The sequence below is a fragment of the Pelodiscus sinensis genome, chromosome 1, assembly GCF_052426305.1.
Source record: "Pelodiscus sinensis isolate ZL-2025 chromosome 1, ASM5242630v1, whole genome shotgun sequence".
In the NCBI taxonomy this organism is placed as follows: Eukaryota; Metazoa; Chordata; order Testudines; family Trionychidae; genus Pelodiscus; species Pelodiscus sinensis.
This window is the reverse complement of record NC_143052.1, coordinates 231,640,857-231,667,353: the sequence shown is the minus strand read 5'-3', so window position 1 is coordinate 231,667,353 and position 26,497 is coordinate 231,640,857. Positions and strand designations below refer to the sequence as shown.

General features: G+C 39.5%; 1 protein-coding gene across 2 annotated transcripts in view; it reads left to right on the top strand.

The window, feature by feature from the left end:
- LOC102454358 (gamma-aminobutyric acid type A receptor subunit gamma3) overlaps positions 1 to 26,497 on the top strand; it is a 304,822-nt gene that overhangs the window by 37,027 nt on the left and 241,298 nt on the right. For both annotated transcript variants that reach the window (XM_075916406.2, XM_075916388.2), the window contains one exon: positions 24,986 to 25,206. In XM_075916406.2, coding sequence (XP_075772521.1) covers positions 25,052 to 25,206 — 155 coding nt within the window. In that variant the 5' untranslated portion in view covers positions 24,986 to 25,051. The remainder of the gene's footprint in view (positions 1 to 24,985; positions 25,207 to 26,497) is intronic.

The window sequence follows — 26,497 nt, the reverse complement described above, 5'->3', positions numbered from 1 at the left end:
CTAACAGGTAGAGCTCCTCTGAAGGAAAATAGGCCTGCAGCAGGGAGTCAAAGACAGTAGGGAAGGTAAGCTAAGGGAAAGGAGTCCTTCTAGGGTTCTCTGCACTGGCCAAGAGGCCTGCAAGGAACAGCAGGGAGATTTTGACAGAGTCAGAGGGGAGCGGTCAAAACTCTCCTGCAGCAATAGCAGATGGATGTCTGTAAGTGCTAAGAAGCTCTGCAATAAACTGGAGGAGAGATCTAGAGGGAGTGATGCCAATATACAGCCAGCCTGGGAAGAGGCTATGCAAAAAGGCCAAGAGGGATTGCAACTGGAAGCAGCCCGGAAAGACAGCAAAGAATCTAAATAGAAAAGCATTTATTGGTCATTAAAACAGTCCTAGACTGGAACCCAGTGGAAAGGGAGGGTCAGGAATATGATGCAGAAACTTCTGGACACAAGGGTTAGGAGATCTACTAAACTCCCTAGACACCAGGGTAAGAACCAATGACACTAGAGTCAGACTGAAGGCCCACCATCTGATTGATGGACTATTATTTGGACTACTGGGTTATCCTGAAATGGGTTGACTATGTTGCATGGCTGGAGGCGAAGTCATAAGTTGATTGGTCAATAGCAGCAATATTACATTGTCGCTATGGTGGTGAGGAGAATGGACTTCTATCCTCAGTGGTCCCTTGCAAGTCATCTTCAGCAAGAGTCAGTAAGGGAGGATGTAGATTGCTTAAATGCTTCAATTACATCTTCTAGCCCTTTTTGTGGTTGGTCTCATGCTTTGTTTCCTTTGTGCTCAGCTCTAAAAACCTTCTACAAAAAACAAAACTTCCTGTGTACGTTGGAAATGTCCCTATCATCACAGTCATCGTCTTCTCAACTGTGTGTGACTGCAGTTTGCTGGGATTATCTAACTAACTTCGCATTTGTTACAAAAATAAGACAGTGGATGTGATGAATACACTGTAATTTTTTACACTGATAACCATTTAGTTTCCTCTTCTAAGCTGTTTTAACAGACATGTTTAGGTTCCATATAACAAAGCTGTCATAACCACTATATTGAACACTTGTATCTCAGCTGTCTCTGACACCTTACAACCCAAACAAAGGCCTTTAAAGATGCCAAAATACTGCTTCAAGACCAATCTGATTCATGACTTCTTTAAATAGAGAGCCTCCTGCTATCAACTGACTACCCATGCAGATAAAAACTATTCACCCATTCAGTGCCATTGCCTTGGGCACACAGTTTTGGCAAGCTGTTCATTTTTATTTTATAGAAGGCATGCATAGCTTTGATTATTATCACCATTAATCTCATGTCTCATAGATTCTTGCAGTTTTTGACTATTTTAACACCTTTCATTGTAGTTGGGTCAGTAGTCTCTCCAAATAAGCCAATATCATCCTCATTCTATGAATCTTTACATTTCATATCTCCTCAATTAGCTTTGTTATTGGATAGCTTCTTAGAGCATTCAATAATGTAGGTGAGAGATTTCACCTTTAGAGCACTCCTGACTGAACTGAAAACCCATCTGTAATGCCAACATCGACTTTCACCCAGCTAGATGTTCTGTGATACAGTTTCCCCATGAGGCATACCAAGTCCTCCGCCACCCTGTAGTGGCCTCGCAGTATCCAAAGAGCTGATTGATGGACTGAGTTTGAGTCTGAAAAATCTACAAGCGTGACCTTAACTTTCATTTGTAGTCGGCAAGAATAAGTCTCGGGTCCGACACTGGGCTCTCAAAGTACAAAGGACGCTTCACAGGTATCTGTCAAACACAATGGCTACGTCTACACTGGCACCCTTTTCTGGAAATGCTTAAAACGGAACAGTTTTTCCATTATAAGTATTTCCGGAAAAGCCCGTCTACATTGGCAGGATGTTTTTCCGGAAAAGCACTTTTTCCGGAAAAGCGTACGTGCCAATGTAGACGTGCTTTTCCGCAAAAAAGCCTCGATTGTCATTTTCGCAATCGGGGCTTTTTTGTGGAAAAGACTACTGTGCTGTCTACACTGGCCCTTTTCCGGAACAGTTTTTCCGGAAAAGGACTTTTGCCCGAACTGGAGCAGCATAGTTTTTCCGGAAAAAAATGACGATTTTACATTAGATCATCATTGCTTTTTCAGAATAAGTGGCCCAGTGTAGACACAGCCAGGTAGTTTATTTCCTGACAGTTAACAGCTGTGCCCCATAAATGGAAGAACAATATAACAAAGAAGCAGCATATCTTACATCCCTCCTGTAAGCCTGGGTAGACTGTGGACGAAGCGGGAGGTTATCTAAGTTTCCGAGGCACCGATACCCAAAGCCCATCGGTGAGGTCCAATTTGCTAGGCTTTGAGGCAGCCTTAAATACAGTTTTTCCTGCCTTGTTTTGCAGTTTGGAAATTTCCAGGGCTTACTCATTACGTGCTGATGTAGGGCTTAGCTGTTAGTTATCGATCCGGTTCTGATCTAGTTCTACTTGTTCTTTGGCCCTGTTTACGTGATCAGTATGTTAGGGTAAACAGAATTGTTTATGCAGTCCTGTCCTTTATCCTTATCTTATACTTGTTTTTGCTATACTAGCAACAGTGCTTATCTTAAATGGCGTATGTTCCCAAAGACTGGCTTCTGGCTCATCAGATATAGGGAAAGGGGAGAAAGAATGCAGGCCTCGCCATCCCTAAACTAGCACGTACAAAGTTCTTCCACAATTGACCCCTATACCATTTGTCACTCTAGTCTTTTTAGTACCATCGGGCAGAGTGCATGTAGTATGGATTTGTAGATTGACCTGTGAGGCATCCATACTGGTTATCTCATTTTTGGGCCAAGGCAGCATTTCAGTTGGCTCAATAGTGTGGTTGTATACACTTTCCCTGAGTCTGACAGCAGTGTTATTCACCAATAATCTGAGCAAGATGATTGCTTCCTCTTTTTCAAGGAAAGGGTATGATGGGTTGTGATCACAGAAGACTCCCTAGGGATGCTTCCCAGGGTACTGACAGGGCCGGTGCCACTCACCTTCTTGCTCTCTGGGGCTTCCTGCTACCCTGTCCTGCTGGGCCAGCTCGCTGGTCTCTCCCAGCAAAGGCACAGAGGTGAGATCACAGCCTCCTCCCCCAAGAAGCAGGACAGACACTAAAACTCTTTAGATCCAAGGAAAATGCAATTTTGGGCCCAGCTTCATAGGATACTGCTCCCCACATGGGATCAGAATCCCAAATGAATTATTTTGGTAAGCTCCCTTTAACAATGAAACACTGATTGCTCCCCCAGGAAACAATTATTTACTCTTTGCTTGATTGTAAATAAGTGATTTTATTAAGTATAAGCAGTAGGATTTAAGTGGCTAGAAGTGAGAACAGACAGAGCAAAATAGATTACAAAGTTAAAATAACAAAAACGCATCGCTAATTCTGAAACTAAAACCTCAGTACAAATGTATTACAATTCAGCTTAAAACTGTTCTTGTTCCAGCTATGCCTCCAAACCAAGGAAGTTCTTCTCCCTGGCTATGTCTACACTGCAGGCTTCATGCACAAGAACAGCCGTTCTTGCACAAAAACTTGCAAAGTGTCCACACTACAAGCCTGTTCTTGCGCAAGAAAGTTTACAGTAGATCATCAGAAGAGAGGGCTTTTTGTGCAAGAGTTATTCCTCTCCCAATGAGGAATAAGCATTTTTGCGCAAGCGCTCTTGCACAAAAAGGCTAGTGCGGATGGGAACAGGGGTTTCTTGATCGCTAAAATGGCCATCAGCTTTCTTGCGCAAAAGCACATGGCAGCGTGGACATGCTCTTGTGCAAGAACTTTTGCGCAAGAACTCTTTGCACATTTAAACCATAACGCATTCAATCATACATTTACACACAAGAATGGTCCATACACTACAATAAGATATACAGACCCAGTGTATTAAGCTTGATAGGTTACATGAAATAATTTGTCCAAAACATCTTTGAGCTATGCATACTTGTGTCCATAAGTCCATTTCATAAAGCATGTGGGTGAGGGGAAGAGCCTGTCACAAAGACATAGAGCTATTCCTTTTCCAGTCTTTTGGAATGTGACCCATTTCTCAAACTTCTGAAACAACTCTATAAAGCCAGTGGACAAACTGGAGCCTAAACTGTTTAGCAATTCAAAGCCAGGTGCTTCATAATTGTTTGACCAGAAGCATCACTTTCTACATAAGAACGGCCGTACTGGGTAAGACCAAAGGTCCATCTAGCCCAGTATCCTGTCTACTGACAGTGGCCAGCACTAGGTGCCCCAGAGAGGGTGGACCGAAGACAATGATCAAGCAATTTGTCTCCTGCCATCCCTCTCCAGCCTCTGACAGACAGAGGACAAGGACACCATTTTATCCCCTGGCTAATAGCCTTTGAAGGACCTAACCTCCATGAAATTATCTAGCTTCTCTTTAAACTCTATTATAGTCCTAGCCTTCACAGCCTCCTCTGGCAAGGAGTTCCACAGGTTGACAACACGCTGTGTGAAGAAGAACTTTCTTTTATTAGTTTTAAACCTGCTACCCATTAATTTCATTTGGTGTCCTCTAGTTCTTCTATTTAGGGAACTAATAAATAACTTTTCTTTATCGGCCCTCTCTACACCACTCATGATTTTATATACCTCTATCATATCCCCCCTCAGTCTCCTCTTTTCTAAACTGAAAAGTCCCAGTCGCTTTAACCTCTCCTCATATGGGACCCGTTCCAAACCCCTAATCATTTTAGTTGCCCTTTTCTGAACCCTTTCTAAGGCCAAAATATCTTTTTTGAGGTGAGGAGACCACATCTGTACACAGTATTCAAGATGTGGGTGTACCATAGTTTTATACAGGGGCAGTAAGATATTCTGGGTCTTATTTTCTATCCCTTTCCTAATAATTCCTAGCATCCTATTTTCCTTTTTGACCACCGCTGCACACTGTGTTGGAAGTTTTCAGAGAACTGGCCACGATAACTCCAAGATCTCTTTCCTGATTTGTCGTAGCCAAATTAGCCCCCATCCTACTGTACGTATAGTTGGGGTTATTTTTCCCGGTGTGCATTACTTTACACTTATCCACATTAAATTTTATTTGCCATTTTGTTGCCCAATCACTCAGTTTGGAGATCTTCTTGGAGTCCCTCACAGTCTGCTTCTGTCTTGACTATCCTAAACAGTTTGGTATCATCTGCAAACTTTACTACCTCATTGCTTACCCCTTTTTCTAGATCATTTATGAATAAGTTGAAAAGGATTGGTCCCAGGACTGACCCTTGGGGTACACCATTAGTTACCCCTCTCTAATCTGAAAATTTATCATTTATTCCTACCCTTTGTTTCCTGTCTTTTAACCAGTTCTCAATCCAAGAAAGGACCTTCCCTCTTATCCCATGGCCGTGTAATTTACACAAGAGCCTTTGGTGAGGGACCTTGTCAAAGGCTTTCTGAAAATCCAAGTTTACTATATCTACTGGATCCCCCTTGTCCGCATGTTTGTTAACCCCTTCAAAGAACTCTCACAGATTAGTAAGACAGGATTTCCCTTTACAGAAACCATGTTGACTTTTGTCCAACAAACTATGTTCTTCTACATGCTTCACAATTTTATTCTTTACTATTGTTTCTACTAATTTGCTTGGTACTGAAGTTAGACTTACCGGTCTGTAATTGCCAGGATCGCCTCTAGAGCCCTTTTTAAATATTGGTGTCACGTTGGCTACCTTCCAGTCATTAGGTACGGAAGCCGATTTAAAGGATAGGTTACAACCCACAGATAATAGCTCAGCAATTTCCCATTTGAGTTCTTTTAGAACCCTTGGATGAATGCCATCCGGTCCCGGAGATTTGTTAACATTAAGTTTTTCTATTTGTTCCAAAACCACCTCTAATGACACTTCAATCCGGGACAGTTCCTCAGATTCATCACCCAAAAGGACGGTGCAGATTCAGGAATCTCCCCAACATCCTCAGCCGTGAAGACTGAAGCAAAGAAATAATTTAGTTTCTCCGCAATGGCTTTATCGTCTTTGATCGCTCCTTTTATAGCGGGATCATCTAGGGGACCCACAGGTTTTTTAGCAGGCTTCCTGCTTCTAGTGTACTTAAAAAACATTTTGTTATTTCTTTTTGAGTTTTTTGGCTAGCTGTTCCTCAAAATCTTTTTTTGCTTTTCTTATTACATTTTTACACTTGATTTGACAGTGTTTATGTTCCTTTCTATTTATCTCACTAGGATTGGACTTCTACTTCTTAAAAGATACCTTTTTGTCCCTCACTGCTTCTTTTACATGGTGGTTAAGCCACGGTGACTCTTTTTTAGGTCTCTTGCTATGTTTTTTAATTTGGGGTATACACTTAAGTTGGGCCTCTATTATGGTGTCTTTAAAAAGTTTCCATGCAGCTTTCAGGGATTTGGCTCTAGTCTCTGTGCCTTTTAATTTCTGTTTAACTAACCTCCTCATTTTTGTGTAATTTCCCTTTTTGAAATTAAATGCCAGGGTGCTGGACTACTGAGGTGTTCTTCCCACTACAGGAATGTTGAATGTTATTATATTATGGTCACTATTTCCAAGCGGTCCTGTAACGGTTATATCCTGGACGTGATCCTGCGCTCCACTCAGGACTAAATCGAGAATTGCCTCTCCCCTTGTGGGTTCCTGCACCAGCTGCTCCAAGAAGCAGTCATTTAAGCCATTGAGAAATTTTATCCCTGCTTCTCTAATATCACTGCCCTATTTATGCTGGGTTCATTTTTGTATTAAGTTGCAATTCATATATTGTTGGAAATCAGTATTTCATAAAAATGCTCATGCCCTTGCCAATTCTTTTGTACATCAAAATCCTATCAGTATTCTTCATTTTTGTGCTTTTCTGGGGCTGGGATGGGGGCACGCTGCACTTCAGACAGAGCACCCCTTAATCCTGAGGGTACGCCTTTTCTGGGAGTACAGAGCAACCCCCACCTACACACACACACACACACACACACACACACCTTGTCCAGGGGCCAATGCAGGCTGTCAGCTCCATCGGTACTGTCCCTTTATAAATGGGACATCTGATCACTCTATGTACTGAGGATTGTGTGATATGGTAAACAAAGGGGGCAACAGAGGCTCAAACCTTCAGTATATTTAAAAAGTTAAATAGCTGTCTTAAGGAACAAAAATTACTGCACGTGACCACAGGCTAGACAAAACAATTTTCTCAAAGCAGAAAGGAAGAATGGATTGTATCTGCAGACAGACTGACAGGCTGGGAAAAGGTGTGTAATGACTAGCTACTTGAGGATTGTGAAAAATACTGTACATGAAGCTTTTAGATATACAGGCAACAAACAAAGAGAAATAAATTGATCCCCATTAGTTGAAGACGTTTGGAATGAACTGAAAAGCATTTCTGCCAGAGTTTGCACTTCACATTTTCTGACCTGTTTTCATGCTAAGTCAATACAGTGTTTGAAAGAAAGTATCTATATGCAGAAACAAGAGAAACCGTTTACACTTTGTAGACATGTTAAATAAAAAGGCTGTTATCATTATGAATAATGATCCTAGTATATGACCCCACTCATCCTTCAGCAAACGTGAAAACTTCCTAAGGAAATGAAAGAAATGTTAAAGCATCCCTGAGCTACTACTGACATGTTGGACACCTTGAAAAGTTTGATCTAATTGATTCTGCAGTAAATACTAACCTTTAAAAAACACAAAACTAAAATTACTTCTTTTTTCAGAAAGAACTTCTTGTATTATAACTTTCCCTGATAATTTTCCTGCAATTCTAGGACTTTCATGTGGATTAAATATGCATTTATCATGTGTATTAATGTACAGGTTACTAACCTGGATCTATAAAGAAAAAACTCCTTCCCCCAAACCACACTTTACAGAGTTATTTCCATCATAAGTCAAAATTCACCAGTAACCACATTTTAGTATTTGAGGTATCATCTCCTGTTTTCTTAATACAGAAATAAATGTGACTGCTGTATCTCATACCCCCTTTGTGGATACAGCATGACTTTTTAAATCAATCTATGTAAATATACTATGCAAACTTCATTTTTCCCCAATGAAAAACATTAGTATCTTAGCCATTCTGCTGTTTTTCCACATTAAAGGAAGTTTCTTTACTCTAGTTCTCTATCTCATTCTTTGTTTTTATGTAGGTGAAACATGGAATCTCACTTCAGTCAGCTGAGAGTAGCCAGATGTATTTCCCTAGAAAGATTCACCAGTCCACTTTACTCACAAGTCCACTTTACGCCTAATTCTTGTCTAGGAAACTGGACCTATTTTTCTCTAATTGTGGTGTCTCTAGCAGGATTTTGTTGTTGTTGTTTGTTTGTTTTTTTGCCTCTTGATTGCTCTGGGCAAAACCTTTCTTTTGACTGGATTTTACCAAGAAATGACAAAATCCCAGATGACAGGTGAGGATTTCCTATTGTGTTCCCTCCCTCTGGGGCATCTGTCAGCAGACAGGATACTGGGCTAGATGGACCTTTGGTCTAACCCAGTATGGCCAGTCTTATGTTCTTATGTCTTTTCTCAGTCGTCGTAAGATTTATCAAATCAACTTTTTTCAATTTTCCCCCATAAGTCAGGTTTTCTAGACCTTTAACCATTTTTGTTGCTGTTCTCTGTACTTGTTTTAATTTATCCACATCTTTCCTGAAATGTGGCACCCAGAACTAGATACAAAACTTAAATTCAGGCCTAATCAGCACAGAACAGAGCAGATTTACTACTTGTCTCTTGCTTAAAAATACTCGTTAATACATTCCAAAATTATATTTGGGAGGGTTTTTTTGTTGTTGTTTTTTGGGGGGGAGGGGTTTGGCAACAGTGTTACGGCACTGGCACATATTTAGCTTGAGATTCACTATGGTCCTCTGACTCTTCTCTGTAATGTGCCTTCCTAGGCAGTCATTTCCCTTTCTGTATATGTACAAATGGTTGTTCCTTCCTCAGTGGAGTACTTTGCATTGAATGTCATTGAATTTCATCCCATTTATTTCAGTTGATCTCTCCAGATCATTTCCGGTTTTAATTGTGTCCTGCAAAGCACTTGTGAACTGTCCCAGCTTGGTATCATCCATAAGCTTTATAAGTGTGCTCTCTATGTCATTATCTAAATCACTGATTGAGATATTGAACAGGACGAGATCCAGAACCGATCCCTATGGGATGCCACTTCATGTGCCCTTCCAGCTGGACTGGGAACAATTTGTAACTACTCTCTGGGAATGGTTTTCCAACCAGTTATGCACCCACCTTACAGTTAAAGCTGTAAGTCTGTTACGGAGGTTATGGAAGTAATTGATTCTATGACCAGGATCTCCATGAATTCTGCAGCTGCAGGAGCTGATGCGGCTGTCCTCAGGCCCAGCTGAGCAGCTGGGGCAGCCCCAAGGCCAGCAGCACCAGTAGGTGCTACAGCTGCTCAGGGAGCCCAGGACAAGCTGGCAGCTGCTGTAGTGGCCTCAGAGCCTGTCTCACTGGTCACTGATAGAGCTGCCATTTCAGATTTGGATGGGGGGGGGGGGGCAATGATTCCTCTAATCTTTTTCATCTATGTGCAGAATAAATTATGTGCATTGAAGCATGTATGAATGTGCATCACCAGTAGAAACAAAAGCTAGCTGTGGGCACTCAGCTAATCAGCTAGGAGGCATTTGAATCTTGCAAAAAAAAAAAAAACCAAAAAAACCACAGTGTAGGCGAGGCCATTTGTTGGGGGGGGGGGAAAACCAATTTTGCAAGATCCTGTAAACCTCATTTTTTGAGGAATAAGGGATCTTGCGGAAAAGGTTTTTTTTTTCCCCAAAAAAATGGCCCCATCTACACTGCAGGGGTTTATTGCAAAAAACTCTTCTGCAAAAAGGATTGGAAGAGAATATGCAAATGAGCGTGAGATTTGCAAATCAGTGCTTCATTTGCATTTCCTCTTCCTCAAAAAACAAAAAGTATAGACCGATCCTCAGTGATTCATCACCTATCGCCCATTCCCAGCTTCCAGCAAACAGAGGCAAGGGACATTCAGAATATAATGTTGGATCCCTACTTACTCTGGCAAATAGTCATTATCTAAAACACTGATGAAGATATTGAATGCAACCAGATCCATAACTGAAGGACACCTCTAGATATGCTCTTCCGACTGGACTGTGAACAGCTCATCCGTACTTTCTGGGAATGGTTTTGCAAACAGTTATGCACCTACCTTATAGTCAAGGCTATGAGTCTGTTACGGATGTCATGGAAGTTATGTGATAGTTTTGGTCTTCCCTGAGCATCTGCAGTGCTTGACCTCAGGAATAACTAAGATTTAGTCAGCATTACTTATAGTAAAAGTCACAGGTAGGTCGGGCTATGATTTTTTTTATTGTCCATTACCTGTCCATGACTTTTACTAAAAATGCCCATGATTAAATCTTAGCCTTGCTCATATTTGCCTAATTTGTTTATAAGAAGGCCAGGTGAGAATATCAAAAGCTCTACTAAAATCAAGATATACCACATCTATCACTTACTCCACCCCTTTTTTTATAGATTGACATGGCATTTCCCTTTTCTGGTGTTTGGGAATCTCTCTTATCTTTGTATTCCAAAAGTCATGAATCACTTAGTTGGTCAGATATCTTCTCAGTCAGCTCTTTGAGCATTCTAGAACCTATTTCATCAGGCCTATTTCATCAGTCCGACTTGAAGACATCTAACTTCTGTAATTAATATTAACTTGTTCTTTCTCTATTTTTGCCTCTGATCCTGTCTCATTTTCATTGACAATCACAATGTTAGATGTCCTATCACTACTAGCCTTTTTGGTGAAAACTGAAACCCAAAAGTCAGCAAAACAAATTATTTCCCCTGGCTTTGTTCTCAAAAATTACTGACCCATTACGCTTGTATTTTTCAAAAAATAATTTGTCCTGACATGGAAATTTTCAGTATAAGTGAAATTTGGCAAAGATATAACCAACTGGAAACAGTTCTGTAATGGGAAGCATTGGACATGCTTAGTAGGTAGCGCTATCAGCTTACACTCTAATAAAAAGTGAGTATTCTGAGACAGAGCTATTTAATCATGTTTATATTTTAATAGCTCTAAACTGAATTTGGATTTTGTTCATCCAGCATTTGTAGGCTTTGTTAATTTTACAATTCTATGAATACAATTTAGTCACACATTACCCTCTGTTGAATTTCTATGAGATTCTGATTGTTCTCTTTAAGCATTCCTTTTCAGCTGGTGTTCAGATTACAAACACCTGTACATATTTGTTAAAAGGCTACTGTAAGGAAGAGTTGCTTGTTTGCGATTATCTGCTTTAATATTATTGTCCCTGGTAGGAGTGGGATTACTGTTCCAGGATATTAACATATTTTCAGCATATGTGTTGTTTTGTGACAGCAGGTGTTACATTTTGATCATTGGTTTCCACTCATGTGTTACTCATCTGGATCATTTCAGTCCATTTGCCATTTGTTTAAGTGATGTTTTGATCTATTCAGTAGTTTGTGTGTGGGGTTTCTTTTTTTTAAAACACACATGTATATTTAATCTCATCTTGTTATCCTGTTTTTAGTTTCATTATTTCTGCATATCAGGATTATTTGCACGTTGAACTGTGTCAAATTTCAGGCTGCCTTAATTTGTTCTGAATGCCTTTTTTGTTCTTTTTTTTATTCTGAGTGATTTAATGCTAGGTTAGGAAAAATTAGGATGTCGTTTTGATGATCCACCAACCTTTGTGTAACTGTCCCTCTTTTTATTAGTTTCTGACTTATTTAAAAAAATTTCTGTTGACACGTTAAGACAAAAGTTCTCACACTATGGTAAAACCTGCCCTTACTGACTTCAGGGGCTATTCTACTGCAGTACATTTGGTGTTCATTCATTGAAATATGACCACTCAGCACACCTCAATTTTGACACTTTTCTGCAGTATTTCATTCACTCCTATCCAAATCCTGTCTCCTAACCTAGAAGCTTTTTGAAGGACATGAAATTTCTAAGGATAATTAATGTTGGCTTACTATCAAAGAATATAAAAATCACAATTAAAAACAGCATTAAAAGTCTCCATCTTTGAAAAGTCCCCAAATGACTAATCAGTCTAGCACCCCTCTCAAGTACTCTGAAGCTTCATGTTATTAGAGGACCAAAGAAAAGTTAAGCTCAAACAAAATTTTAAAAGTAAAAAGTTTAGTGTCTTCTCACTGGTTTTTCCACAGTCTGGTAAAAAGTTTAGTGTCTTCTCACTGGTTTTTCCACAGTCTGGTAACATAACTTTTGATTATGAGAGTCACTGAATTCAAGCAAAGAAAAGTCACAGTCTTTACACCTCAAAAGTCTGTTCTCCTTTTTGTGAGGAGACAAAGAGGAACTTTATTAATGCAACTTTTCAGCCAACTAACCTTCTTCATTCTAACTACAACTGGCTTATATTTATTTATCAGGAAGGGAAGAGCTTCTCTTTATGAGACAGACAATTAAAACCTCAGTTGTTCAGTGGTCTATGTGATACAGTATTTCATTTCTGAGGAAAGATCACCCAATTCCAAAATGACTGAGAACAACTCATAAGGCCAGTTTTAACTATCATTTTCTTGGTTTTCTGGCTCTGTTTTTGAGTGTGACGTATTGCAACTCAATACAAGTCTGAGGGGTAGCTGGGTTAGTCTGTATAGACTAACAGATTTATTTGTGCATATTTTTTCTTCTCTTATTGGCAATAAAATGGTATGTTATGAACTGATCTATGCCCCACTTTTGAAGCAAACATTCACCTTGATGTGTTATGAAATATATTTTAGAAACATTGGTGAGGAAAAAGAAGATCTCTTCATTATTGTATTGAAATATAATTAGAGCAACAAAACTAGAGCCAAACTCTATTTCTGTCAAACTGGTGTAAATGCAGAACTGTACCAATAAGGAAAATTAAGTGACTGTGACTCTGAATTTTACCTGTAGTATATTCCCATATCACAGAAGATTAGGTTGGAAGAGACCTCAGGAAGCCATCTAGTACAACCCCCTTCTCAAAGCAGGACTGACCTCAACTAAACCATGCCAGCCACAGCTTTGTCAAGAACATAGGCATTGCCACACTGGGTCAGACCAAAGATCCATCTAGCCCAGTGATCAATGCCAAGTGCCCCCATCGAGAATGAACAGAACAAGTAATCATCAAATGATCCATCCCCTGTCTCCCATTCCCTGACAAACAGAAGCTAGGGACTTATCCTCCGTGCATTTATCAAGCTCTTTTTTAAAATCCAAGTTGATTGTACATTGTGAGGAAATACTTCATTTTCTTTGTTTTAAACATGCTGCCTATTAATTTCATTTGGTGACCCCTCGTTCTTGTGTTATGGGAAGGAGTAAATATTTTTTCCTTATTTACTTTTGCCACACCAGTCATATTTTATAGACTTCTATACTATTCCCCTTTAGTCATCTCTTTCCAAGGTGAAGAGTCCTTTTCTCAATAATCTCACCTCTTGTGGCAGCTGTTCCATACCCCAATCATTTTGTTGCCCTTTTCTGAACTTTTTCCAATTTCAGTATACCTTTTTTGAGATGAGGCAACAACATCTGCAAAAAGTATTCAAGATGTGGGTATACCATCAAGTTATATAGAGAAAATAAGACATTTTCCCTCCCGTGTATCCATTTCTTAATGATTCCAAACATTCAGTTTGTTTTTTTAACCGTTGCAGCACATTGAGTGGAAGTTTTCAGAGAATCCACAATGACTTCAAGAGCTCTCACTTGAGTGATAACTAATTTAGATCCCTATCATTTCATATGTATAATTGGAATTGTTATGCACTACTTCACATTTATCAGCATTAAATTTAATCTACCATTGAGTTGCTCACTCACCCAATTTTGTGATAGCCTTTTAGAAGCTCTTCTGCCTGTGACTTAACTATCTTGAGTAAATGTATATCATCTACAATTTTTGCCAATGATTACCCCTTTCTCCAGACCATTTATGAACATGCTATATAGGACTGGTTCCACAACAGACCCCTGGGGGACACCACTAGTTACCCCTCACCATTCTAAAAATTGAAGAAGTGGGGCCTCTAAGGTAGGAGATTGCACCACCTCACTAAGTAACCTATTCCAGTCCTCCACAACTCTCCTAATGAAAGAGGTTTTTTTCCTAATATCCAACTAGACACCCCACACTGTAACTAGAGATTACTGCTGCTTGTCCTCTCATCTGTCACCATTGAGAACAGCCTAGTTCCATCCTCTTTGGAAACCCCCACCCCATTCAGCTAGTGGAAAACTGCAATTCAATCCCCCTTCACTTGTCTCTTCTGCAGACTAAATGAGCCCAATTTTCTCAGCTGCTCCTCATAAGGAAGTTGTTCCATACTCCATACTATAAAGGGATACTACAGATGTGGCCTCACCAATACAAATAGAGAGGAATATTCACTTTCCTTCATCTGCTGGCAATGCTACTACTAATGCAGCCCAATGTGCTGTTAACCTTTTTGGCAACAATAGCACACAGTTGACTTATATCTAGCTTCTTGCCCGCTGTAATCCCAGGTCCTTTTCTGCAGAATTGCTGCTTAGCTGGTTGATCCCCAGCCAGTAGCAGTACTTGGGATTCTTCCATCCTAAGTGCATACTCTGCACTTATCGCTGTTGAACCTTATCAAATTTCTTTTGGCCCAATTCTCCAATTTGTCAAAGTTACCCTTTCTATACACTCCACCATATCTACCTCTCCCCCCAGCATAGTATTATCCGTGAACTTGCTGAGGGTGTAATCCATTCCACCATCCAGATAATCCGTAAGGAAGATGTTGGCCCCAGGACCAATTCCTGGATACTTTGCTTGATACCAGCTGACCATTGGACATCAGGCTATAGATCACTTCTCATTGATCCTGATTATTCTGCTAGCTTTCCATGCACATTAAAGTCCAGTCATCCAAGCAATACTTTTTCAACTTGCGATCCAGAATACTGTGGGGGAACTGTATCAAAAGCTTTCCTAAAGTCAAGGTATATCATATCTTCCACTTTACCCATATCCAGAGCCAGTTTTCTCATCAGAGAAGACAGTTAGCTCCTGATGGGCCACAAGGTACTTTGTTCACATAAGCACCTGCAGGCATGATTACTCACTGCTCCCATTGGCTGTAGTTCACCCCTCCCCCCACACACACACTTTCCACAGCTTCCATTGTCTGGGAGTGGTGAACTGCAGCCAATGGGAGCTGTGAGCAATCATGCCTGCAGGTGCTTAGGTAAACAAAGCATCTTGTGGCCCATCAGGAGCTAACTCTGGCATACTACATCTAGCCCATGGGCTGCTTATTGCTACCCCTGTTCTAGTTACACAGCTCTGGTGGATTCCATCACAATAAGGCAATTAACAGCTGTGAGGACCAAAGCTGCAATGCAGAACGGAATAGCAGCTGTGGTGTGAAGAGGAACCTGTTGCAAGCTGTTACTATAGCAACTGGGAGGGGAACTATTGCTTCAATATAGAGGAATAGAGGTGGGCGTGTTTCCATGGCAACTGAGAGGTTTCCAGATCTGGGTAAATTGGAAAAAAAAAAACCACACTGGCAACAATTACTTCTAATGTCAGGCATGCAATTAGTAGGGAGATAGACATATCAAGAATACCTGTCAATCACCTACATATATTAACTATTACATTTCTAATAATAAAGGAAAACTGAATTTAAGTTGCAGTGCCCCACACATACATACCAGCTGCATTTGTTTTGTCCCTCCTATGAGTTTGTATTTTATATCAATATAAACATTTTACAAGAGTAATTGCAGAATTTCTTTTTTATTCTTCGGCATATATGCTCACAAATTTAGATAACTGCATTGTAGCCATGGAATAATATAATACTAGAGCAGGAGTGGGCAATACAAAAAATGGCAGCCCACAGGGTTAGTCCCTGGCCAGCCGCCACTGCTATATTTTCCTGTGCCTCCACAGGTATCAAAGGATCATAGCTCTGGTTGGCTGCAAATCATCGTTCACAGACAATGCGAGTGTTGGGAAGCACAATGGACCAGGTGACGCTGCTTCTTGCTGTTCACATTGGCCGTGAATGGCGATTAGCAGCCAACAAGAGCTGTGATACTCCGATACCTGTGGAGGAGCAGGTAAACATGGAGGTGGGGGCCCACAAGGGACCAACCCTGGGAACCACATCCAGACCACGGACTGAAATGTTCCCAACCCTGCACTAGAGTATACTTCTGAAACTGGAATGGAGAGAGAATAGGGTTTTTTTTTCCTAAATATCGCTATCTATGTATGACAGTTGAGATCACACTTTCAACATTCATGATTGGAAAATGTACATTTGATTATTATCTAGGGGTACGTCTACACAGCAGGATTTAACTCGAAATAAGCTACACAAATTGAGCTACGTCAATTGCGTAGCTTATTTTAAAATAGGTTATTTCAAAATTTGGAGCTTCTACCCAGCACGTATTTCAAAATAGCCTTCCTCCAATTTCCCTTACCCCTCATACAATGACGGTTACAGGAATCAGAATAAGAAGTCCTCCATCTTGACAGTATTTCAAAATTATTTTGAAACAACATTAGTTATTTGGAAATAATGTTGCTGTGGAGACGTACCCTAAGTGTTATACAGGAATTACATTTCTTTTTGGTTTTAAAAAAACATTATAATAGTGGACTGTAACTTAGGAATTGTGTTTTGGGTATTTAATTACTATACATATGTGTGCATGTGTATTCATCTGTGTATCTATATATCTCTATCTATACATAATGTCTTTCTGAAATGTGGCCAGTGGAAATAAATATCTTGAGACTGAAGTTTTGGTTGAAACCCTGACCCTTTGAGCTGTATCTTCAAAATGTGGCCTTTATTTTTGGAAGTGTATAGGAAATTAGTTTCACACCATTTGTTTGTGCTATCAGATGACACAAATTCTATACACCAATTCCACTTGAATTTTACATTGTGCATAAAAGTGGTTTGCATGTATTGAGTATAACAGGTAAATGCACAAGATTGTCCAAAATTTCTTTAGGCAAAACTGTATATGCACAATTGAAGGGCAGATGAGAACATTTTTGAAAACTGTCCTTTTGTCATCTGTCTCACTCAAAACCGCAGGGATCCTTAAAAGCATGCCTTAGCTAATATTACATCCAGTCTTTCCTAAGTATACTGTATAGACAATATAGAGAATACTGCAAATATTAGTGTTTAGCTAAGGCAAAATTCACAAATCTGAAAATGAACCAATTTCCGATATACTCTTCTGTTATGTTGAATGAAACAGCATTTTTGGAATGTATCAAAACTTAAGATTTTCTCTGTTAGAAATATAGCATTGTAGTGATTGATATGTTGAATAGTGTATTTATAGTTATGATATTGTAATATTTTGTCTCGTTTGGACATTTTTAGTATTTTGCCTAAAACTGTTACACTTTTTTTTTATGTGTTGGGTGAGATAGGCCTCATATTGTCTTTCTAAATGTACTCATGTATTTTATGGGTGAATGAAACTAAGCATTGCAAATAGAAGCTGGTGGTCTTGAATTTGCCCAAGTGAGAAGCAAGGGCATTCAATAACATGAAGAAGTTTCTCTTCATGTCTCCTTGGAGAATGAGAAAACAAACTGGTATTTGGTCTGATTTTTAAACAAGTTAAATTGTAATTACCTCAAACACAGTCTAGAAAGTGCATTTACAGTCGACAATGTAAGCAATTTGCACAGAAAGTTGTGTGTGTTGTCTTGTGTCCACATGCCTAACTTGTTTAAAAACAAATTCAATACCCATGATGTATTTTACGTCAGAATAAAAACTTTGATATGTTTATATCTCACAAGTATATCTGTATTATTATCACCTATGCATTAGCTTTCTCTCACCCCACCCATGTTTATTTAAAGGTATTTTTTTTTATGTATAGGGCTGATTTGTGCCAAACTACATTTAAGTCCTTTGAGCAGAGGCTATATCTTTGTTTTTGTGGGGGATATCTAGCATGTTTCTGAACATCCAGTCATTTTGTTTACTTGAAAGTGGCCACTGATGGACTGCAGGGACAGGATTATCCAATTAATTAAAAGCACTGTACTAGGAATTAGGCGAGCTGGATTAAATCCCCTGATCCACTATAGCGTTCCTGTGTTACCTTGGGAAAAATCACGTAACTTCTGTGCCTTAGTTTCACTATGTAAAATGGAGATATAAACATAATTCTTAAACCAGTGCCCCACCTGATGACTAAGGATGTCATTGCAATCTCTTCTATATTAGAGCTTCCTGCTGACTGCTGTTCTAACCTTGTGGTAGTCAGCTACTTTTTGTATTTCAGACTTCTGACTGTCACAGACTCCTACCACATCTGGGGTACCAAAAGTCAAACAAATAGGAGTCCAACTTCAGATAAGACCCTAAGTATTTGCCTCTGGATCAGGGAGTTCAGCAGTCCTTACCATGTGTTGGGGGAAGGGTGTTCTACTCTACCTTCCTTGGTAGGGCATCATAGTGGGTTCCAGTACTTGAACAGACAATCAAAGCCTAACTACACATACCTCCAGCTACCTCACTGGTCCACTTTACATATTGCCTTTCTTGGGCTTTTCCCTCAGACTCTTCTTGCACTCCTAGTGCATTAGTCTCATTCTCTCTCAGCTTCTCCCACTGGCTCACTTCATAGCTGCAGTTCCTACTAGGTAGTTTGTTCTTACTGAGGAAAGTTTTCTCCACTCCACTTGTAGGGCAGACCCTGACCCAGCTGGAGATTTCATGCTCCCTGCAGGCCCATCTTCACAGAGTCAAACTTCTTTCTTGCTGCTACTTCACAATTGCAGTGCTTCCCCCCCCCCCCCCCACGTTGTAGAGCTACCTTCCTTGAGAGAGCCTCTATTTGCCAGTATCCCCCTCAGTTACCTGACTCCCACCAGGCTCCAATCATTGGGTATCTTCCAGAGATTTGCTGTCCTTCCTTGTTAGAGCTGAATTGCTGTGGTCAGCCCTTTTAACTGCTACCACCAGGTTTGATGCTTCATGCAGGTATAGTAGAGCAAAGCTGATTGTGCCCGCGTGCTCTCATTAATCCCTTCAGACCCATTCACACCTCCCCTCCTCACAGGAACATTGTTAGTATAGTGATAGAAATGTAGCCGTGTTAGTCTGGTGTAGCTGAAACAAAATACAGGACTATGTAGCACTTTAAAGACTAACAAGATGGTTTATTAGATGATGAGCTTTTGTGGGCCAGACCCACTTCCTCAGATCAAATAGTGGAAGTAAATTGTCACAACCATATATACCAAAGGATACAATTTAAAAAATGAACACATATGAAAAGGACAAATCAAATTTCAGAACAGAAGGGGGATGTTCTGTTCTGAAATTTGATTTGTCCTTTTCATGTGTGTGCATTTTTTTAATTGTATTCTTTGGTATATATAGTTGTGACAATATTCTTCCACTATTTGATCTGAGGAAGTGGGTCTGGCCCACGAAAGCTCATCATCTAATAAACCATCTTGTTAGTCTTTAAAGTGCTACATAGTACTGTATATTGTTAGTATAAACACATTAAAGCTTGTGAGGGGTCTTAAAAAGTTGTACCTGAGACAGACAGCTGTAGCACTGAATGCTCAAAAAGTGACCCTAAGTAATGACTAGCTGTAACAATTCTCTTGTTGGACTTTTTTTAGTGTTTTGCCATGACCCCTTTTTCCTATATGTTTGGCAAAAGATCTCTCATATCGTCTTTCTAGATGTTTCAATGAAATTATGAGCAAACCCAAGCATTGCAAATTAAGATTGGTGATCTTGGATTTACTCTTTTGGGGAATAAGGACATTAATAATATGAACTATTTTTAAGAGTTTTTCTCCATGTCTTCTTCAGGAATGAGGAAACAAAGAGATAGTTGGTATGGTTTGAAAATAAGCTAAATGTGCAATTTCTTTTTCCAATCCACATGCCCAAAAAATACTTCTAAATAATTCATTCTCTCACATTAGATCATCCAGTACCCAAAGGTGTCAATCCCTCACTCTCTTCCCGCCCCCCCCCCCCCCCCAGACATATACCTACTCTTTCCACAACAACCCATCCTTTTATTGTCATGGTCCCATCATAGCTAAGTTAAGACACATTAGTCAACCCACTACAATGATATCTATGGTCCAGATTCTCAAAAATATTTAGACTCCCATAAATACTGATGAAGACCTGGGCCTGCTTCTCTACTCCTCCCATTCTTTGTACACAATGTCTCTCAAGCCAAGGGGTACACACTACTTTTATATTTCAGAAATAAGTAATTAGGAGCTGGCTTATTATATAGAATTTCTAAATTTATTTATTCCCATGAACAGGCAAAATTGTATTTACGTAGGTAACATCTCAAATATGTGCTCAGAAAATTGATGTGTCTCTAGCCGTAACTGATGAGATTGGTTTCTCTGTTTTCTGATTTCTTCATTCATCAAGTATTCCTCTGAGTTAGCAGAAACACAAAACCACACACACACACACACACACACACACACACACACACCCCTTGCTCCTATTAGTATTTTCTTGGCAGAAGATTATACACAGAACTTACGACAAAGATTACGTCTTGCCTAAATATCATAAATGCTAGTATTATCTTCTATAAAATAATTGACATTCCTCTAAAAGGTAAAACCAGTGAATTGAAAATGATCCTTGTCTTTTCATGCATTGTGGTACAAATATTTACCTCTATGTGAGGCAGGCTAGCATGGAAGCCCTTCTTATATAATTGAATGGAAAGGTAAGTATCACCTGCGGGTGCACACTCTTTAGACTCTTTGCACAATCTCTAAGTGGAGTTTAAATGGCCATTTCACATCCCTCCATCCTGCAATGAATGCTATCCATTGACTGCTAGGAGAAACACCCTTAGTGTCTAAGAAAATCAAGTCACTTCCATGTAGATGCATATAAATTAAAATTTAGGGTCCAGATCACCAAAGGCACGTAGGTGTCTGACTCCCACTGGACTCAACAAGAGTTATGCAAATAAATACCTTTTCAGGATCTGGTCCAAGGAGCCTAAGTTCATACACCCAGCTTTTAAAATTGACCTTTGTCTCTTGCTCAAAAACAAAATAAGCTAACTACCAAACCCCATTCACTATTTGGTTGAAGAATGAGGTAATTCCAGCAAAATGCAGGACAATGTAGCACTTTAAAGACTAACAAGATGGTTTATTAGATGATGAGCTTTTGTGGGCCAGACCCACTTCCTCAGATCAAATAGTGGAAGAAAATAGTCACAACCATATATACCAAAGGATACAATTAAAAAAATGAACACATATGAAAAGGACAAATCACATTGCAGAACAGGAGGGGGATGCGGGGTGGGGGGGGAGGAAGGAAGGTAAGTGTCTGTGAATTGATATTAGAGGTGGGGAGAGTGGGATGTTTGTGAGTTAATGGTATTAGAGGTGATAATTGGGGAAGCTATCTTGGTAATGGGTGAGATAGTTCAAGTGTTTGTTCATTCCTTTTTGGAGAGTGTCGAATTTTAACATGAATAAAATTTTAAAATTCAGGACTATCTTCCCTTTTTGAATAAGCAAAATCCTAAATGTGCACAATAAACCAAAAGAGAATTACAGCTGATCCTAAATTTAGAAATAATTTGGCAATCAAAAGAAGCATTCTTTTCCTTAAAATAACTTCAAATATGAATATATTTGCTCAGTCCATTGTTGTGTATAAATATACCATACTCATCAGCCAGATATATAAATATGACCTCATAACTTTGGCTCAGTAAATACTGGTTTCTACTTGCATACTAGAGTTCCACAAGCTCAGCAGTTAGGGAAAGCTGCTAGACATGTGACCATGTCTAGCACAATCGATTCTGTATTTGGTGAATATATATAAGCTTTTCATTTCTAGGATGTTGCAATGAGGAGTTGGCAGAGACCAAGAAAATATTAGAACATAATTTGGATAATCCACTCTCTGCAATAGTGGCTCAGTAGGAAAACAATGATTTCTGAAGATATTTAAAAATATGTAGATGGGTCATTTTATGACCATTTTCCCCATTCCTGTAATTTCTGAATACTTCCCCTGTGTTTAAAAATAGAAATAACTATCAAGTAAGAGCTAGATACTTTGTTAGATTTTTCTTGTCAAAAGAGATGCACAATTCCCTGCACACCAAGATGAAAATAAGTTCCCTTCAGCTTCAAATTTCTAGTCCTACCCTTGAAAATAAAGCTAATCAGAAATAAAAATCCCTGCTAGGAATGTTAAAAGGAAAGGTTCTAGGAACTCTTAGTAGTTATGCTGCAAATCGTAAGGTGATATATTACCTGTTATTCCTATACATGCTAAGAATTCTTACATTTCCATCAAAATGCAGGACAATGTAGCACTTTAAAGACTAACAAGAGTTTATTAGATGATGAGCTTTCTGGGCCAGACCCACTTCCTCAGATCAAATAGTGGAAGAAAATAGTCACTATTTTCTTCCACTATTTGATCTGAGGAAGTGGGTCTGGCCCACGAAAGCTCATCATCTAATAAACCATCTTGTTAGTCTTTAAAGTGCTACATTGTCCTGCATTTTGCTTCAACTACCCCAGACTAACGGCTACATCTCTATCACTACATTTCCATCAGTTATTCATCAAGTAAAGGCGTGAGTCCCAGGGAGTGTTTCTCAGATAATAGTGTCAATGAATAGGGCTTTCTGGTGTTATAACATTAATTTTGAAGGAAGCCCTGCAAAAGAAGTTAGTTATAGAAATAACACAGTATAACCAGAGAGCTCTCAGGATACAGTTAGAATACTAGGATAAATTAATGGCACAAACCCTGCTAATAACATACAATGGATAAATTGTTACTGGTGTACATAATGGAATTTGTATGTTTTTTCTTCTAAGAAAAAAACCAGGCAACTTAATGGAAAAACTATATTAAATGAAAATAAGGCTAGACAAAGACTCAAGCAAGGAAATGCCAGATTGGCCAAGACACCTTAATTCTGCCCTCTTTATGTTTATGCATTATGATAAAGTGTTTAATTATACAGTATAATCGTGATTTCCCGCAAGACTCCCATTCCCCCACCCCATCACTCAGTGTATAGATTGGATGCACCAGGATGCAGAATGAAGATCCCATAGGCAGATGTGAGACTGGTATTTTAAGCACTGGATTTTGAAACTTAAATATCTGTTAACAAAGTGATTTTTTTTGGGGTATGTAATAATATATACACATTCTTTCGTGTGTGTGTGTGTGTTTAACTTCGACTTTATCACCTTATAATGACTACATAGTAACAGAAACATGGCAATAACAATGTAACTATATAAAAGTTTAAGACTGTAGCATTGGGACCATCATGTTAGCGTATTAATAATAGCCTCAGAAGAGTTCTGGCTCTTGGCATTTGAAATACAAGAGGTGTCTATAAAGAAAAATGAGTATCTATAATTCCAGTATCTTTCTGACTATTCATGCAACTGTTTAGAAACAGAACACTGTGTGAGTCTCTGCATGTGTACCATGTTTGGTACAATTTATCATTCTTCAGCTGACTTATTTCAGCACTAGTCATATTTGTCTAATGCTACCTGAATCTCAAACCTCCGTTTCATTAGCAGCTCCTTAAAGACTCTGTTTTCACACAGAGGCAGGTATATTGTCCAGGCATGAGAATGACTTTGCAAGCAAAAGGATGATCAAGATGCTGGGCAAATGCCGACAGCAATTCCAGGCCCCAGAAGAGAACAGTTAAAGGGCCCCCCAGGTGCACACACTTTGTGCCCGTGTGGACATTGTCCACCTAACATCTGGCTGGGATTGCACCTGTGCTGGCAAGTGCACAGTGAGCGTCCAAATGTGATTCTCAGCATGCTTTTCTGGCAGGCCAGGGTTTTCAGGTGTCTGTCCACTAGGCTTGCCAACTGACTAATCACACAACTCTTCCATTATTCCGTCCCTGAGAACATGCTTTTGTCCTTCCCCATCTTACAGGCCTTGCCCCACTCACTCCTCCCTCCTCCCTCTGGTAGTCACTCATCCCCATCCTTACTCACTTTCACCAGGCTAGGGCAAGGGCTTGGAGTATGGGAAGGGGTTTGAGGTACAGACTCTGGGAGGAAGTTTTAATGTGGGAGGGGTCAGTCTGGGAGAGAGTTTGGGTGCAGGGTGCTAGCTCTAGGCTGGGCAGGGGATTGGGAGATGGGAGAGGCTGTGGGTGCAAGTTCTGGGAGGGAGTTGGGGGGCAGGATCTGGGCTAGGCAGGGGACTGGAATGTAGGAGCGAATGAAGGGAGTGGTGTTTACCTTGGGCAGCTTCTGCGAGTGACTGGTACAACTCTCTAGGCAGGGGTTGAAGAGATATCCATGCATCACCACCCATAGGCACCAGCCCCACAGCCTCCATTTCCCACAGTTCCTGGCCAATGAGAGTTGCAGAGTCGATGCTTGGGGCACGAGCAGAACATAGAAATTCCCTGCCCCTTACTCCTCTGGGGCCAAAGAGACATGCCAGATACTTCCAGGAGCAGTGCAGTGTGAGGGCAGACCTGCCTTAGCCCCAGTGCACTGTGGCAGAGGTAGCAGCCAGGGGCCCAGGAACCATTTTAAATGACTCATGCCCCTAAGCAATTGACCTCTTTGACCTTTTGGCTTAGCAAGCTTTGCTCCACCACAGAGGGCAATGCAGATCACGTTGTTTTTATTTTTTCCTAAAGCAAAATAATTGAGAATGAAAACAAAGAAAAAAAACTTCCGAAAACCAGATCCTTAGTTTGTGTAAATCAACACAGACCCACTGATTTTACTAGAACTATCCTGAGTTACATTAATTGATGATACAGCTGTTTAACTATATCCCATCAAAGACCAAATATAAGTGGAATATGTGGAACTGACTTCAATTTGTATGTTGTGCTTTAATTACAGGAATACCAAATAGATATATTTTTTGCTCAGACATGGACAGACAGTCGTCTTCGTTTCAACAGCACCATGAAAATACTGACTCTAAACAGTAATATGGTTGGATTGATATGGATACCAGACACTATCTTCCGAAACTCTAAAACAGCAGAAGCTCACTGGATCACTACACCCAATCAGCTTCTGAGAATATGGAATGATGGGAAAATTTTGTATACCTTAAGGTAGGAAGGAAGACTGTAGCTAAAAATATTTGGTCTCTTTTTCTGCAAAGTATTTTTAGATATTTTGTTTTCTACATGTTTCCTAATTTATATCGGAATATGTTTAAAGGATAGATAAATTGATGTGGTTTAAAAGAAATGCCATAAATATTTGTCAAAATTCAAAATAATCCTCAAGATAAATAATTTTTTTGGTTTTAAAAACTTGCTTATTTTTTTAAAACTTCACTTTGTGCCTTTTTTCTCTTTCGTATTCAGGAACCAAAAGCTGAAGTGACCAAATCCCTCTCTCCATGTTTGTAATTTATCTACAAGCATGTAGTCCCAGATATCTTGCATGAGAATTGGTTCCTATAAAGCTTCCTGACTTGGATTTTGATAGAGCTGGGGGAAAAATCAAAATATTTTTGATGAAAAATGTATTCTTTTTTGACAAAAGAGAAGTTTACATGAACCATGTTTTTTGTCATTTTTTTTGTGTGTTTTCAGTAAAAAAGCACCTACAGAGTTTGGGTTGCTGTTCCAAGTAGACTGAACATTTTAAGTTTTAGATTTCTAGATTCCTTTCCCAACCCCCCAAAGACCAAGAAAAACTTCTGCAAATACAAAGAAACATAATCTGTTTGGTTGAAAATGTTTGCAGGGAAGTTGACATTTTTCCCAGCCAGCTCTACTTCAGAGGGCAGATTAGCTCAGATTGGACTTACTTATATGCCTAAAGGTGTATATAAACCAAACAGAGCCTCTGGGGAAAGATTAATCTGCTTCTTGGAGCACTTAATTAGACACCAGGATTTGACACTGGATTTTATTCCTATCTGTGCCATTTACTTACTCTGTGCCCTTGCGCAATTCAGTTAACTACTCTATGCCTTATTCTACCAATTTGTGAAAATGCTTTGAGTTCTACAGAAGCTTTGAGTTCTACAGAAGAAGAAAAAAGGATGCAAACTACATATTTAGATATTCTTCCTCAATTAGTATGCTAATGTTTAGGTGTGTACTAGCATCAATGTCAAATTCTATATACAAGTCATGATATGTTTTGCTAAAAAGGTGAATGATAGGAAGAAATGTTAGAGCTTATCTCGGCAAGACTATCATAAAGTATACATTTGCATTAAAAGGCTGCATTTTAATAAAGACATCTGCTTTTATTCAGTGGAGGTGTTGCACTACTCAAAAGTGGAATTCCACAATGAACAAGATTTTCTATACAGCAAGCAATCTATTTGTAAAATATATCTTCCATGCTACACAGTTGAGGCACTGATTGTATTCATCCTCCTCA